Here is a 14,120-nt window from a genome sequence, read left to right as displayed (position 1 = left end):
GACTGCTAACCAAGACAAACTGTGTGCTGTACATGAACATGGATTACAAAAAAGATCAGCCACTCACTTTAGGCTTACTATGAATTAGAATTTAAAACCCCAGAAGTAAAAAACAATATTATAAGATACTACCTAAAATTGAAGAGAATAGTAAGTGTAGTAAGTCTCACCTCCATCCAGCTCCTAAAGCAAGGCTGCTATCCCGATGAATAGTTACACTGGAATCATTTAGTGTCAGTTTTTCTATAGCACTTTTCAGGTTGTTATATTCTGACTGGTCTACTGGATACATTCCTGTAGCAACACATTACACTGTTCACATTCTGTCAAACAACATCACAAAGATCCTGATCTAGCTGAACCAATTTAAACCTTTTGAGCGATTTAGCTACTTCTTGACAAACAGGGTTTTATCTTTCATATACACCACAAAGTAAAGCAATGAATAAGGAAATCTGAATTAAAAATACTTTCCTTTCATCCCAATTTGCCTGTCCTACAGAAATATTCATCTTCTATAAAAGAGTTCAAAAGAACTGAATGCCCAGAGGTCACAATCTGAAAAATTCACCAGGAAGAGGTGATTACATTTCAATTGCAACTTCACGGTTTTAGGACTACTTCAGATAGAAAGATCATGAAAAATAATTAAAACTCAAACCCGACAAATAAGATTACTTATGACAGCATTTCTCAAACTGGGGTCCACAAGAGAACTCCAAAAGGAGTCATGGGCTCTGCTGAATAACTCCTCCTGAATAACCCCCAATCCTGTGTCCCAGCCTGGAGCCCCAACCTGCACCACAAATCCTTTCTCCCTAGCCCCACTGCAGAGCCCGCATCCTGAACCAAAAGTGTAACCTCCTCTGGCACTCCAACTCCTTTCCCCCACATTCACGCACTGTCCCTGGGCTGGGGTGAGTAAGTGACAGAGGGAAAGGGGAATGGAGTGAGTATAGGTGGGGGTCTCAGAGAATGTGCAGGATAGGAGGTTCCCAGAAATTTTTAAATCGAAATGGGGGTCCTTGTGCTACTAATGTGTGAGAATTGCTGCTCTATAGAAAACTGAATGGCTCTGAAAGGTACCCCCACACATTTTTGGTCTATTAACACAGTTGCAGAATTACTGCAGAACATCTATCATTGTAAAAGATTAATACTCAAATGCCTTCCAAGCAGTAAAACCACCTCTGTAGTTTTATACAAATCCTGTATCTTGCCCTGCATACACAATTTATACCATACAAACAGAATTAATGCCTTTTGATAAGATGCTCCTTTTGTGTAGCACAAAAAGCAAGAAAGTAATGTGTCACATCAAATTATCAAAAATGAAAATATTTAAATAATAAAACTTCCAGAAAAACAAACCGTTAACATAATTAGTGCTAGTTACAGGATCTGTTGTGCACAGCCATGTCTTGGAAATAGTGTAAATTGCTCTGGACCAAGAAGCTTCCCTCCTGAATGCAGATTATCTCTTGATATTTTCTCAATGCAGGGAGTATCCAACCTCTGCTATCCTCCACAACAGTATTACTTCCCATGCACTGATACCAGTCTGAGGGCCAATGCAGAGGACTGAAAACATGGCCCACCTTCTCCGATGCACAATGCCAGACTGCACATGGCAGAAGTGAGATGTTACTACTTCATTTATTTGCACATGCCCAAATAAGGACTAGGCACACTTATGGGCCATAAGTGCTTAAAACATCACTTGACAGATCTCATGGCAGAGAAGATCCAAGAAGCAGAGATGAAGTTAGAGATGATGCAATTTAAAAAGCGATTTGACCGGTGTCATGCAGAAGAGGATAGAGAACGTGGCACAGCAACTAAAGATCTGTCAACACCTGCCGAACAAAAGGATCTGGAGGGTGGACTGTCAGATTCATGGAAAAACATAATCACAATGACAAAGCAGAGGAAGAGACCTGCTAATAATGATTAACTGACTTCATTAACACTTTTGCTGCTCCAGATACTGAGAAAGACAGGTGGGGAGAAAGGAAGAAAAGAAGGGAAACCAATACCTGCAGAAGATAGAGATAGATGATAGACATAGCAAGAGATTGGAGCCTAAGGAAAATTGAGGATAAATGTGTGAGAACATAAAAATTCATACTAAATTCCAGGAAGAGACAGGTCTATGTGATTGGGCTCTTTATACTCAAAATAACTGACAGACCTACAACTAGAACAGATTCAGATATAGATAGCAATCTCTTCAATATCAATGATAAATATTGTGGATATTGTGTCATAATGGAAGCCTCATTTCCAGGTACAGATTGGAGAATAAAAGCTAAGTCCAGTTATTCCGTGAAGTGATAAATGACAATTTTCTTCATCAAGGGTTGATGCAATTTTAGACTTGGTTTTAATAAGAGGAGCTGGTTATAAGAAACAGCCTTGGATCAAGTGTTCACAAATTAACACATTAAATGGAAGGATAACCAAAGTCAGGTAGTCAACTACTGTTTTTTATCTCAATAAGGCAGATTTTAACTAATTGCCTTAATTTTTCAAAGAAGGCAATTGGACAAAAGAAATCAGAGACAAATGTGCAAAAAGCTTGGTATTTCTTCAAGTAAGCTATACAAAAACTGAAAAATCTGCATTGGAAAAGAAAGGAAAAACTTGTAGGGAAAGGCTCCAAATTCAGCTGGATGAATAGCCACTTCAAAGCATATTAGGAGTAAGTGAAGACCACCAAGGTATTCAAAAATAGATTCTTTGCAAAGATACATACATCATGGATGTTAGAAAATGCAGAAATAAAGTGAGAATAGCTAAATCAAGCTGAATTAACCCTTACCAAAGAAATTAAAACGTTTTTTAGTTATATAAAGAGCGAAAAAGGAAGGCTGATGTTGACAGCTATGCAGTATGATAGGAAGGAGACTAAAGATAATCTAGGCATGACCCAAATACTAAATGAATACTTTGCCTCAGTTTTCAATTATGACAATAGAGAACATATGCATGAAGGCACTATGACTGATGGAAATGAGTATCTAGAAATGAAAATCACCACAAATGACATGGATGAAAAACTTAGAGCTTGATGCATTCATATTAATTGGTTTCAGCTAAAACAAGAGTCCTCTGGCACCTTAAAGACTAACAAGTTTATTTGGCATAAGCTTTTGTGCATCTGACAAAGTGGAATCTTTAAGGTGCAACTGGGCTCTATATTGTTAAAGCAGTATAGATTTGCCAATAGTAGATCATGCTGGACTAACTTGATTTTGTCCTTTGAGAAAAACTTTTACTGCATTTTGCTTATCTAAAAGACTGAATATAATTGGATTTCAGTAAGAAATTAAACATGGTACCACAGAGAAAATTAGTAAAATTAGGGACTATGAAATTGGTACAAACATTGTAAAGCGAGTAAGGAACTGGCCAAAAGGGAGAAAGGTTGTGATGAAAGGTAAATTATCAGACTGGAAATAGGATAGTAGTGGAGTTCCTCAAGGATCAGTATAAGCACTAAACTTTTATTCCCTGCCATTATTAAAAACCTTGACTCAAAAGGCAGGAATGTATCAATGACATTTGCTATTGAGACAAAGTTTAGAGGCATCATCATAGGGAGGTAGATCAGACTATTCCACAAATTAATCCAAATGACCTTGAAGATTAAGATAAAATTCAATAATCTAAAATGGAAGGTCATGTACTTAGGGAATAATCACATATTCTGCTTACAAGATCAACAACTGGAAATGATAGAAGAGAGGCAGACCTTGGTGTGGAGATCAATTAGAGGATGAGCAATCAACCTGATGCATCTGTGAAAAACGTAAATGTGATCCTAGGACATATTTGGTGAGATGTTTCCAATTGGGATTGAGAAATAATAATGCTATTGTACAAGGCATCGGTCAGGCTTCATCTGGAATACTGTATACAATCCTGGTCACCCATCCACCTGAAAGATGAATTCAAACGGGAAGAGGGGTAGATCAGAGCTACTATGATGAACAGAAAAACAGACTTTCCATTTCATGAGAGGACACTAAAAAGTATTAGCTTGCTCAGTCTCACAAAAGCAACAAGGAGTCCTGTAGCAACTTATAGACTAACAGATGTACTGGAGCATAAGCTTTCGTGGGCAAAGACGCACTTCGTCAGATGCATCTGACGAAGTGGGTCTTTGCCCACGAAAACTTATGCTCCAGTACATCTGTTAGTCTATAAGGGTATGTCTACACTAGCCACCCTAGTTCAAACTAGGGTGGCTAATGTAGTCAATCGAACTTGCAAATGAAGCCCGGGATTAAAATATCCCGGGCTTCATTTGCATGTTCCCGGGCGCTGCCATTTTTAAATGCCTGGTAGTTCGGACTCCCTGCGGCACAGGCTAGGTAGTTCGAACTAAAGCCCCTAATTCGGACTACCGTTACTGCTCCTGAGTTCAAACTAGGGTGGCTAATGTAGACATACCCTAAGGTGCCACAGGACTCCTCGTTGCTTTTGCAGATTCAGACCAACATGGCTACCCCTCTCATAGTCTCACAAAAAGAAAACTGAGAGTGTATATAAAATGTAGGTACTTATCCCCTTAAGATTTATGGACAGCAAACAGCTATTTAAGCTAAAGGATAACATTGGCACAAAAACAAACAATACAAAATGGTCATGAACAAATGCAGGGTGAAAATTCAAAGGTTTTTCAACTATTGAAGGGGTGAGATTATGGAATACCCTCCCACTAACAACTATGACGGCAAACTCCTTAGTTTTGAGAGAGAGAGAGTTTAAATATGCAATTGCATGACAGGACTACCTGTGATGATGGGATGCAGGAGTCTTGTGGTTTACTTCCAGTTTATGTTCCAAAAGCTCATGTGTCGTGATTACATCCAGCCGCTTGCAGAGATCATAAGGAGATTTCTCTTCCCTTCAACCTCATCTCCTCCCTGTGCCCATATATTCTGGGAGGGTTTTTCAATCTATGTCCTATAAAGCATCAGGGATGGCCACAGATGTACATGTGATACTAGGCAGGGTGGGCTAGGGCTCTGAGTTGGCACCTAGCATTTCATCTCAGGAGCTTGGCTGGATGGTTCTCGCTTACATACTCAGGGTCGAACTGACCGCCATTAAGTGGTGTCAGGAAGGAATTTCTCCCCCAGGTCACATTGGCAGCGACCTTGGGATTTTTTTTCCCTTAGAAGCACGTAGGTGCGGGTCACTTACCAGGATTATCTGGGTATATCCCATTTAATAGTTTCCTGACCCTGGAGGAGCCTCAAGCACTGCAGACCTTTGGTGTGTCCTATTCTTTTATCTTTGGTACCTAATAGTATATATATCAAGGAGTTCCTTCTCCATTCCCTTGTGTTTCAGATGGGTAAACCACTCCTTTCCCTCAAACACAGTAAAGATGCAAATGGTCAAGCAGCAGCCTAGCACAAGCCTAAAGGGCCCATGCAAAGAATAGAGGAAAGTAAAAGAAAGCAATTGCCAAAAGGGAAAGATTGACCTGAAGATTTTAAAGAAAGGAAGACTTGTATGCGAACTGCCTAATCCTGAAATTCAGGGAGGTAGGAGGGACTAGTTTGTCTGTTTGTTGTTTTTGTTTTTTTTACTTTCATATTATATTCAATCATTTCATAAAGATATGTTTTAGCGTTTTATCTTGCAAAACAGAAAAGAGACTGCAGAAGCACATTATAAATTATCTTAAGGTAATTATTTTATTGTATAGCCTCCAACATGATCATGCATCTGAGTAAGTAAGTGAACTTTTTCCATTCTGTCAACACCAGTTCATTAGGTAATTAGTGTAGCTTTTTCTTTCTGCTGCTTTTCCTTTCAATTATTTTCCCATCTTCTATATGCAGAAATTTTGATTCCTGTGAACTTACTAGAGCAGAAATCAATGACACTATTCACATACTTAAAGTTAAACACATCCTTAAATGTTTTGCAGGATCATTTTGACAACCAGTTTTGGTCACTTTTTTTTTTTTTTTTTTTTAAATAAAAGGGTGTAAAACAAGGGCTGCTAATGATAAAATAAAGCTCTTCCCTTGCAAAATATTTCACATTAAGTGGTATAAATTACTTATCAGGAGGAACAAGTCCAAATTAGCTACATGATTCTTGAAGATGTACAAATTTATTTTCTGCCATGAAAGGCCTACGTGTTCTAAGATGATCCTCATATAGTGAAAATAAGTGTTAGCCTCTTATTTAAAAGTAATCTGCAAGCTTTGTTAGTCTTGTCTATCCAAGTCAAACACAGGAAATTTTTACAAGGCGATATAGGCATCACATACCACTCTATGGCAATTTGTTGCTATGCACCGTCTTCACATCCCCTTAACGTGGGTGCATGCTCTTAAATTTCAATTGCCTGGATAGCTCTCCTACTCCTGTAAATAAAATTGCTTCTACTTCTTGAAGCGGTATACTCCTCACCTGCAAAGACCATTGGTTTCGCTGATTTAAAGCCAGGCAAAGGCTCCACGGGCTGCTTATGTAAATACAGCGTGTCTCCTATTTGGGCTTCTGTAACCTCTTTCATCCCAGCAATGAGATAGCCCACCTGGCCAGCATATCTAAATAAAATTGTCATGATATGGAAATGTTTATCATATTTAGCAATATTTCAAGTTTCTCCCTCTGCAGTTAAGCCCCCTTAGGAATAAGAGCACAAGTTCTACCCCCAAAGTGCACATACCCAAATTATTCCTTCCTTATGCGTTCATAAAGATATTCTTTACATATGGAGGATCTAGTTACTATTAGAGATTAATGTCCATTTTAGGATGAGTTTTTGGATTTCCAGCCCTGCCCCATTTCCAATTTGAAGGCAAAGGATAGAAGGTAATTTTCTGACATGTAGGACACAGAAGCCAAAGCAGTACTCACACTCTAAAAAGCCAGTTTCAAATACTAGGAAAGAAGTGCTTTGGGCAAAGAGCAACGACACCCCTCTGTTTGCCCTCAAACCCCAGTAACTACCAGGCTTGTTGAGCAAGGAGGATCAACATCATATGTTGCTGATGACCATCATATGTTGCCGATGACCTGGGAATCCAATGCAAATGGTTAAATGCAAAATTGTGCAGCTAGCAAAACAGGTAATTCAGCTTTTCCCACCTTCACTGAAAATCTCTGAGAAGGGCCTTTAATTAGCATTCATCAGCAAATTTTTCAGAAATTATCCTCCCTCTTTGACTATGGCTACCTATTTTCCTTCAATGAGTTTCCAGGAGCAGTTGCACCTGGAGACTTAAACTAAATACCTTCCCTCTTCTGGTAAAGGAATAATTTCCAGCTTCACTTGTTCCAAGGATCAAATGCACATCCCTCTCCATACTGTTCTGCACTGCATTTATGCACAGACCTTCAATAGGTGTCCCAGCAGTATCTATTAGATGAGACATCTTCTACGCTTATCCGAAACAGCTCCTACAGGTGAACGGGAGGCTCATAATGAATGTTCAGTGAACTCAAGCACTGCTCTGATAGCTTCTGTGTCCCAAATATCAGATCACTTCCCCCAGAAAATTTAGGTAGAAAGGGACTGGACAATAACAACATTAATAAAAAAAAAAAACTACTGCACAATTTACATTTGTTCCATAACAAGTGCAAACACTAGAATTATGATTAAAATGTCATCAGCACTTAGGCTGCCCATTTAGCTCTAGACAATTTAAAAAGAAATCAGGTTTCCCTACTTTAAATAAAACCTCTACCTATTTTTATACCTAAAATTGCCATTCCCCTTCCTCTCTCCTGTCCCTAGCACCGTGGTGTCCAACATGCTAGCCACTAGCCATATATGGCTATTTGGCCAGTTGAGTGTGGCTAGTTCACTGTAGCAGTAGCGACTACTGCTTCAGAAATAGTTGGACACCACGGCCCTCGCAGGCAGACAGTCTCCAATTCCAAGTAGATGCCAATAATTGTTAAAGTGGCCGGCAGGAGGCTCCCAGATAAAAAGTGGAAGGGAGTAAAGGCCATTTGATCTCAAGGGGTGTGATTCGCCACCATACATAGGAGTAGTTATAGTTTTAAAAGGAATTCAGAGTGCATATTTGTTATATTAAAAAACAAAAAAGACATCAAGATTTTTAGATGGTGGCTCATTTCATTTTGTTCTGTCAGTTTTATTACATTAATGTGATACCACAATGCCAAACGTGTTGGTGTGACAGCAATGCATCATGTTACTAAATAGGAGGGACTGTGTGTCCTTGGTAATAAAGCTTTTATCATATATTACACATTAAAAGTGTGTGAATTAGTTGACCTTTAAAAGGTACTAAATGGGTAACTCAGGAGGCTGACAATGCTTTCCAGAAGTGCCTAGTCACATACGATCACAAGTTTCATTAGAAGTCAACAATGGCTTTCACTTCTAAGTCACTTGGGTATTTTTTACATTAGGGATGTAAGACACTAGTCAACTATCCAATAGTCGACTAGTGATGTGACTAGTCGCTTTCTCCCCCTTGCTGCCTCTATCAGAGAGAGGCAGCAGGGAGAGGGAGCAGGACCCAGTGCTGGGGGAGGGGAGATGCTGGCTTAGAAGCCAGTTCTGCCCCCCAGCACCATTTCCACGGGGGGCAGAGGAGTTAGAGGCACAGCGGAAACGGCGCAAGTGGGGACTGAAGCAGTCTCTGCTCGTGCGGTTTCTGCAGCAATTCTGTTTTTGTTGCGATTCTGCTTTTGAAATGTGACGGCAATGTGACAGAGATTCCCCCTCTGGTCCCATGCCCTCTGGAGCTCTTATACATTTCAAAGGGAAGCAGGGTAGGCTTCCACTTTTTAACTGTAGCAAGAGCCCGGCAGGGCTCCTGTTACAGTTCAAAGGCGGAGGCGCCCTTACAGACTAATTGAATAGTCAATAGAAATCCCATCGACTATTCGATTAGTTAATTAATCTAAATTTAACATTCCTATTTTAAATAATCATTTTAGTTGAAGCATAGGTATGACAATGAGCAGCAGCTACGCAGTAAGCTCCTAATGTAAACTTGTGCCTAAGTCAGACTGGTAGGAAGACCAGCTCTATAGATAAAAGGCTAATTCAGTTACCAAACACTTTAGGTGTGTCTAGACTGGCAAGATTTTGCGCCAAAGCGGCCGCTTTTGCGCAAAATCTTGCTGCCTGTCTACACTGGCCTCGTGTATTTACACAAGAACACTGACTTTGTACTGTACAAAATCAGTGGTTCTTGTGCAAATATTATGACACTTCCGCTCAGGGATAAGCCCTCTTGCGCAAGTATTCTTGCGCAAAAGGGCCAGTGTAGACAGGCAAGTTAATTTCTTGCGCAAGAAAGCCCGATGGCTAAAATGCCCATCGGAGCCTTCTTGTGCAAGAGCGCATCTACACTGGCATGGATGCTTTTGCACAAAAGATGTCTTTTGCACAAAATCATCCGTGCCAGTGTAGACACTCTCTTGCGCAAATACTTTTCCGTTAAAAGTATTTGCGCGAAATCATGCCAGTGGAGACGCAGCCATTTTGTCCTTGATTCCTCTCTGCTCACACTGCAAAGGGTCCCAACAGTGAAGTAAGTGGCTTTATGTAGGTGTTGTGGACACTTGCTTACTAGAACTGCACTAAGAAATTGCAACTCAAGGAGTGAAGCTCCTAGACAAAATTTCAGAGTTGGGTTTTCAAAATGCTCAGCAGTGGAGAAATTTTAAGTGGAACAGTGAGAAACAATGCTGAGTGCTTTCCAAAATCTCCCTTTAACACAATCTCAAACATCCAAAGCTAAAATTGAACAGGTGATCTAGAGAGTCAAGACTTTATATCTGATTACATAATAAATGAGTATTGAAATATTTTCTCCCATACAACTTCTTACTTACAATTTATGAGTTGGCCTTTCATTTGGGGTCAAAATTCCTACTTCATTAACTTCATAGGTCTTTCCTGTGTGAGCAGACACAATCTTATGTCCTTTCTGAATCTCTCCACCAAAGAGTGCAATGTTAGCTATCACACCCCTATAGTGGTCAAAGGTGGAGTCAAACACTAAGGCTTTCAGTGGATCATCAATGTTAACACTAGGTCTATTAAGAAACACACACAAAACACAGTTAGTATTTATTAAATAAGCACATGAACTGTAGACTATTTTTCAATGAAAGTAAAATGTAAATTCATTTGTTTCAAATCGAACAAAACGTTCATACAAAAACAGACACTAGTCTAAGTGTCCCAAGTGCAACAAACAAATCTTGAAGCTGTGTGAAACAGATTTGCTATTCATTGCACAGATATAAGATTTTAAGATATTCCACACGTCCATTTCTAATAATAAACATGTGCAACAGATAGATCTCCTAATATTGTTAACGTACCAAATTAAATGTATATTTTGTTCTTGTCCCTCAACCTTATTTCATGATAGCAGAAAACAATTTTAAACCATTAAAACGTTTTTTCCACTAAAGTTCTGTTCATCAAGAACAACACACTGATATAAGTCTTCCATCCCCAACTGACTCAATTATTGTTTGGCATTTATCACTGTAGGTATTACTTAATAAGAAACAAAACAAAATGAAAAGCAAAATACTAAGCTACAGCTGAACAGGGATTTAGCAGGCATTCTTGTCATGCTGACACTGGTCAAATTCCCAAATAAAAGTCTTGATTAAACTGCAGTTCAGGCCGTAAATGCTGAAAATACATATTGGTAACTCAGAGGCCTAAAACAATGTAATGCTTAGAAAAACAAAACAAAAAATTAGAACATTTTATTAAACATAAATACTTCCAAAATGTGGGCTCCCTAACTTATATTTAGATTGAGATCCAGTTACATACAAAATATCATCTGGGGAAAGTACATTATTTATAAAAAGGAAATTTAAATAACCCATCACAAAAATTGTCTTGTTTTCTCTCTGCTTCCTTCTTTGTAGGCTTACAACAGCAGTGCTAGAGTATATTTGATTTGATCTCTCCACACTTCATATAATGTTCCCTATGTTAATGGTTTTCATCTTCTGTTCATCTTTAATAATTCCTGTGCATTCAGTGTCGGGAGAGGGTAAATACACACATACACACAGGATACGTCTACACTACGAGTTCTCTCAGCAAAAAATATGCAAATCAGAGACTCATTTGCATGAGTCACAATCGCATTCGCATATTTTCTGCTGATCCATTCTTGCGCAAAAACAAGCAGTGTGGACGTTTTCTTTTTGTGCAAAAAACCCTTTTTCTACAAGATCCTTATGCCCCAAAAAAGGAGGTATATCGATCTTGTGGAAAAAGGGGTTTTTGAGCAAAAAGAAAACATCCACACTGCTTGTTTTTGCATAAAAACCCCAGCGCAAAAATGGATTGGCAGAAAATATGCTAAGGAGATCGCGACTTATAATAATGAGCATGGCTTGCCAAGCAGCGGCGAGCCCCACTCACCAGCCGTGCGGTTCTGCACTCTGCGCATATTGCTTTATGCATGCGCAGATCGCTCTCCACTGGCTCTTCCGGGGTGTAATCTACTATTATTTGTCGAGCCCTGCTAATGAGTCCCCCCTTTAGCATATTTTCTGCCAAAAATACTGGCAGTGTAGACGTAGCCACGCAGTTTAAAGGACTTAGCAGCCAATGAAAAGTTTCTCTTTTATAAATTTCATTCTTTAAAATGAAATGAAATCTTGTTCTATTCACCTAAAAAATATGACTCCTGCCTTCCTACTTTGATAGGTAACAGGAAACAACACGTACATTTCATGCAGACTGGATTTGGTATAAGAAATTTAATAGTAAAGGTCAAAAATCTAACTAGTTAACAAAGGGCTAGTTACCATCATAAATAAAGTCTCGCACTGGTACCATAAAACTCATAAGACACCAATACTTACGGTGGAACCTTTTCAATAACTTCCTGAAGTACCTTTTCCACATTCGTTCCTAATTTAGCAGAAATCTGGAACAAATTCAGAAAAAAATTCACTAGCAATTAATCTGCTGATATGCATTAACTATTAAAGTGACAACCTTGTCTTAATTTTGACATGTTAAAAGCACAACAGCCAGCTACAGACTCAGAGGACAAGCTGCTAGGCATGTTAACTCAAGCCTCTGTTAAACGCTATTAAAAGGAACTTGATTTATCACATTCCATAGTAGAGAAACAGAGATATCTCAAGCAGTAGAAAAGATGTCAGAGACAAGAACATGATATAACCTGGTATACACAAAGTACAGGAAATGTCAAAATTTTCCTTGAAGCCTCTGTCCATTAGTCCCAAAAATTGATATTTTATTATAAAGTATTTTTATTACTCTGTTGTCTAGATGGACATGAATCTCTAAAAAGTACCTTTTCCCTCATCATAACACAGCAAGAAGAAACATATATTGCATTAGCAGGCTTACCCATCATTGCATGGGTTCAGCCCGGGGAAGGAGTGAAGCCATGAACCTTGGCTGTTGGCTTTTCTCTGGGTCAGCTTGAGTGGGGAGGGGACCGTACACCTTAGCCACTGGCTTTACCCCAGGGTCAAGGATAGGGATGCTAAACATCAGTTAATTGAATAATCTATTAACCTCATGACTTCCTATCAGTTACTCAACTATTCTATAGTCCCTGGAGATAGGGCTGGCAGCCAGTGTACTTTGGCACCACTCCTGAGGAGCCCCCTGCCACCCCACGCTGCTGCCTCCGTATCAGAGGCAGCAGCCTGGGGGGGGGCAGGTGGGAACTGATCCGTGAGGGGAGCCAGTTTAAAAACCATCCCCACTTGTGCCTGCCTGTCATGCCATGCTGCTGCCTGATACAGAGGCAGTAGCATGGGGTGGCAGCAGCCCCTGTCCAGGGACGGGTCTGAGCTCCTGGACCCAGCGCATGCCAGGACTGAGCCGGGCTGCTGGCCAGCCTGCTAAAAAATTTACTAGTTGGGGGAGATGATGGGGGGGGGGGAGAAATGTATATTTTTCCTTATCAGTTAATTGGCACTTTCCAGGCCTGGCCCAGGGACAGGGGAGCAGTGCAGGCCACCCACCAATGCTCTCCAGGGATAGCAGGGGTTGCACAGCTGCTTGCTGCTAGCCAGTAGCTTCCCACCAGGGCACTTGCTGCCCCTCTGTGGTCATTTCACATTATAACTCCCTTTTGCCAGACCCCTCCCTTTCCATTTTATGAGAAAAATCAAAGTCTAGGCACATTGTCCTGGCATAACCAAACCCTGACCTTCCTTTAAGTTAGGATAAGCTATATACAAAATTTGGTGGTCCTAGCTCTTATTTAGGAGTTCTTTAATAAATGGATTCACGTGGACAGATACACAATTCTAAAATATTTAGCTAAATGTCCAAGAAAAATGAAAGCTCAGGAATTATTCACTCTTTACAAAATTGTGTGCAATTTTTTCATGTGTGTTTCAAACAGGATTTTAAGAATAGTTAGTTGCTAAACATCAAGATTTTTAAAAATGTAAAAGATCTTACCCTAATACATTCCTCCTTAGAGAGATCAAATAGCTTTTCAATTTGTTTCTCAACCCTTTCAGGGTCTGCATTCTTCAAATCAATCTACAAAACAATTTTCTTGTTACACATTTGAAATATTAGTCTCTCTCCCTTCTCATTTGTCAGAATTCTAGTTGACCAAAACGGAACAAAAAAAAATTGGATCTTGAATACTGCAAGTAAACAAACAGCCATCTTTAGCTGAAAGATCCATATTAATGCAACCCCTAAAAATTAGTCTTAATACAGTACTTCCATCTTTTAGAGATCTGCTTATAACAGAAATTCTTGTAGACTAGTACTAATAAGATTTCTAGTAAGAGAGAGAGAGTGTGCATTTCAAAATAGCTTTATAAACTGCACTGTAAAAGTCTATTTGCTTATTCATTTCTCGCAGGATCCCCCCCCCCCCCCCCCACTGTCGTGCCTTTGAGGGGCATGCTTATATATGGTCATGCCAATTCTCTTCCAGAATATGATCTGAGGAAGTGGGTCTGGCCCACGAAACCTCACTGCCTATTAAACCATCTTGTTAGTCTTTAAAGTTCTACATAGTTTTTCCTTTTGTTTTAGCAAGATCAGACTAACACGGCTACCTCTCTATTACTATATAACCAAAATAGATTAATATAAAAAAGGCAAG

The 14,120-nt window shown here is 39.5% G+C and overlaps 1 protein-coding gene across 6 annotated transcripts in view; it reads right to left on the bottom strand.

Annotated features, from left to right (window-relative positions):
* Nucleotides 1-14,120, bottom strand: part of GUF1 (GTP binding elongation factor GUF1) — a 658,241-nt gene that overhangs the window by 20,249 nt on the left and 623,872 nt on the right. For 5 of the 6 annotated variants that reach the window (XM_089777856.1, XM_075930488.2, XM_025187372.3 and 2 more), the window contains 5 exons: nt 13,457-13,540; nt 11,869-11,933; nt 9,856-10,059; nt 6,439-6,578; nt 171-294 (listed from right to left, as the gene is read on the bottom strand). In XM_089777856.1, the coding sequence (XP_089633982.1) occupies nt 171-294; nt 6,439-6,578; nt 9,856-10,059; nt 11,869-11,933; nt 13,457-13,540 (617 nt within the window). The remainder of the gene's footprint in view (nt 1-170; nt 295-6,438; nt 6,579-9,855; nt 10,060-11,868; nt 11,934-13,456; nt 13,541-14,120) is intronic. The other variant, XM_075930489.2, reaches the window with a different exon arrangement.

This window comes from Pelodiscus sinensis, chromosome 4, assembly GCF_052426305.1.
Source record: "Pelodiscus sinensis isolate ZL-2025 chromosome 4, ASM5242630v1, whole genome shotgun sequence".
NCBI lineage: Eukaryota > Metazoa > Chordata > Testudines > Trionychidae > Pelodiscus > Pelodiscus sinensis.
The sequence above is the reverse complement of the archived record's forward strand: the minus strand, read 5'-3'. Positions and strand labels throughout refer to the sequence as shown.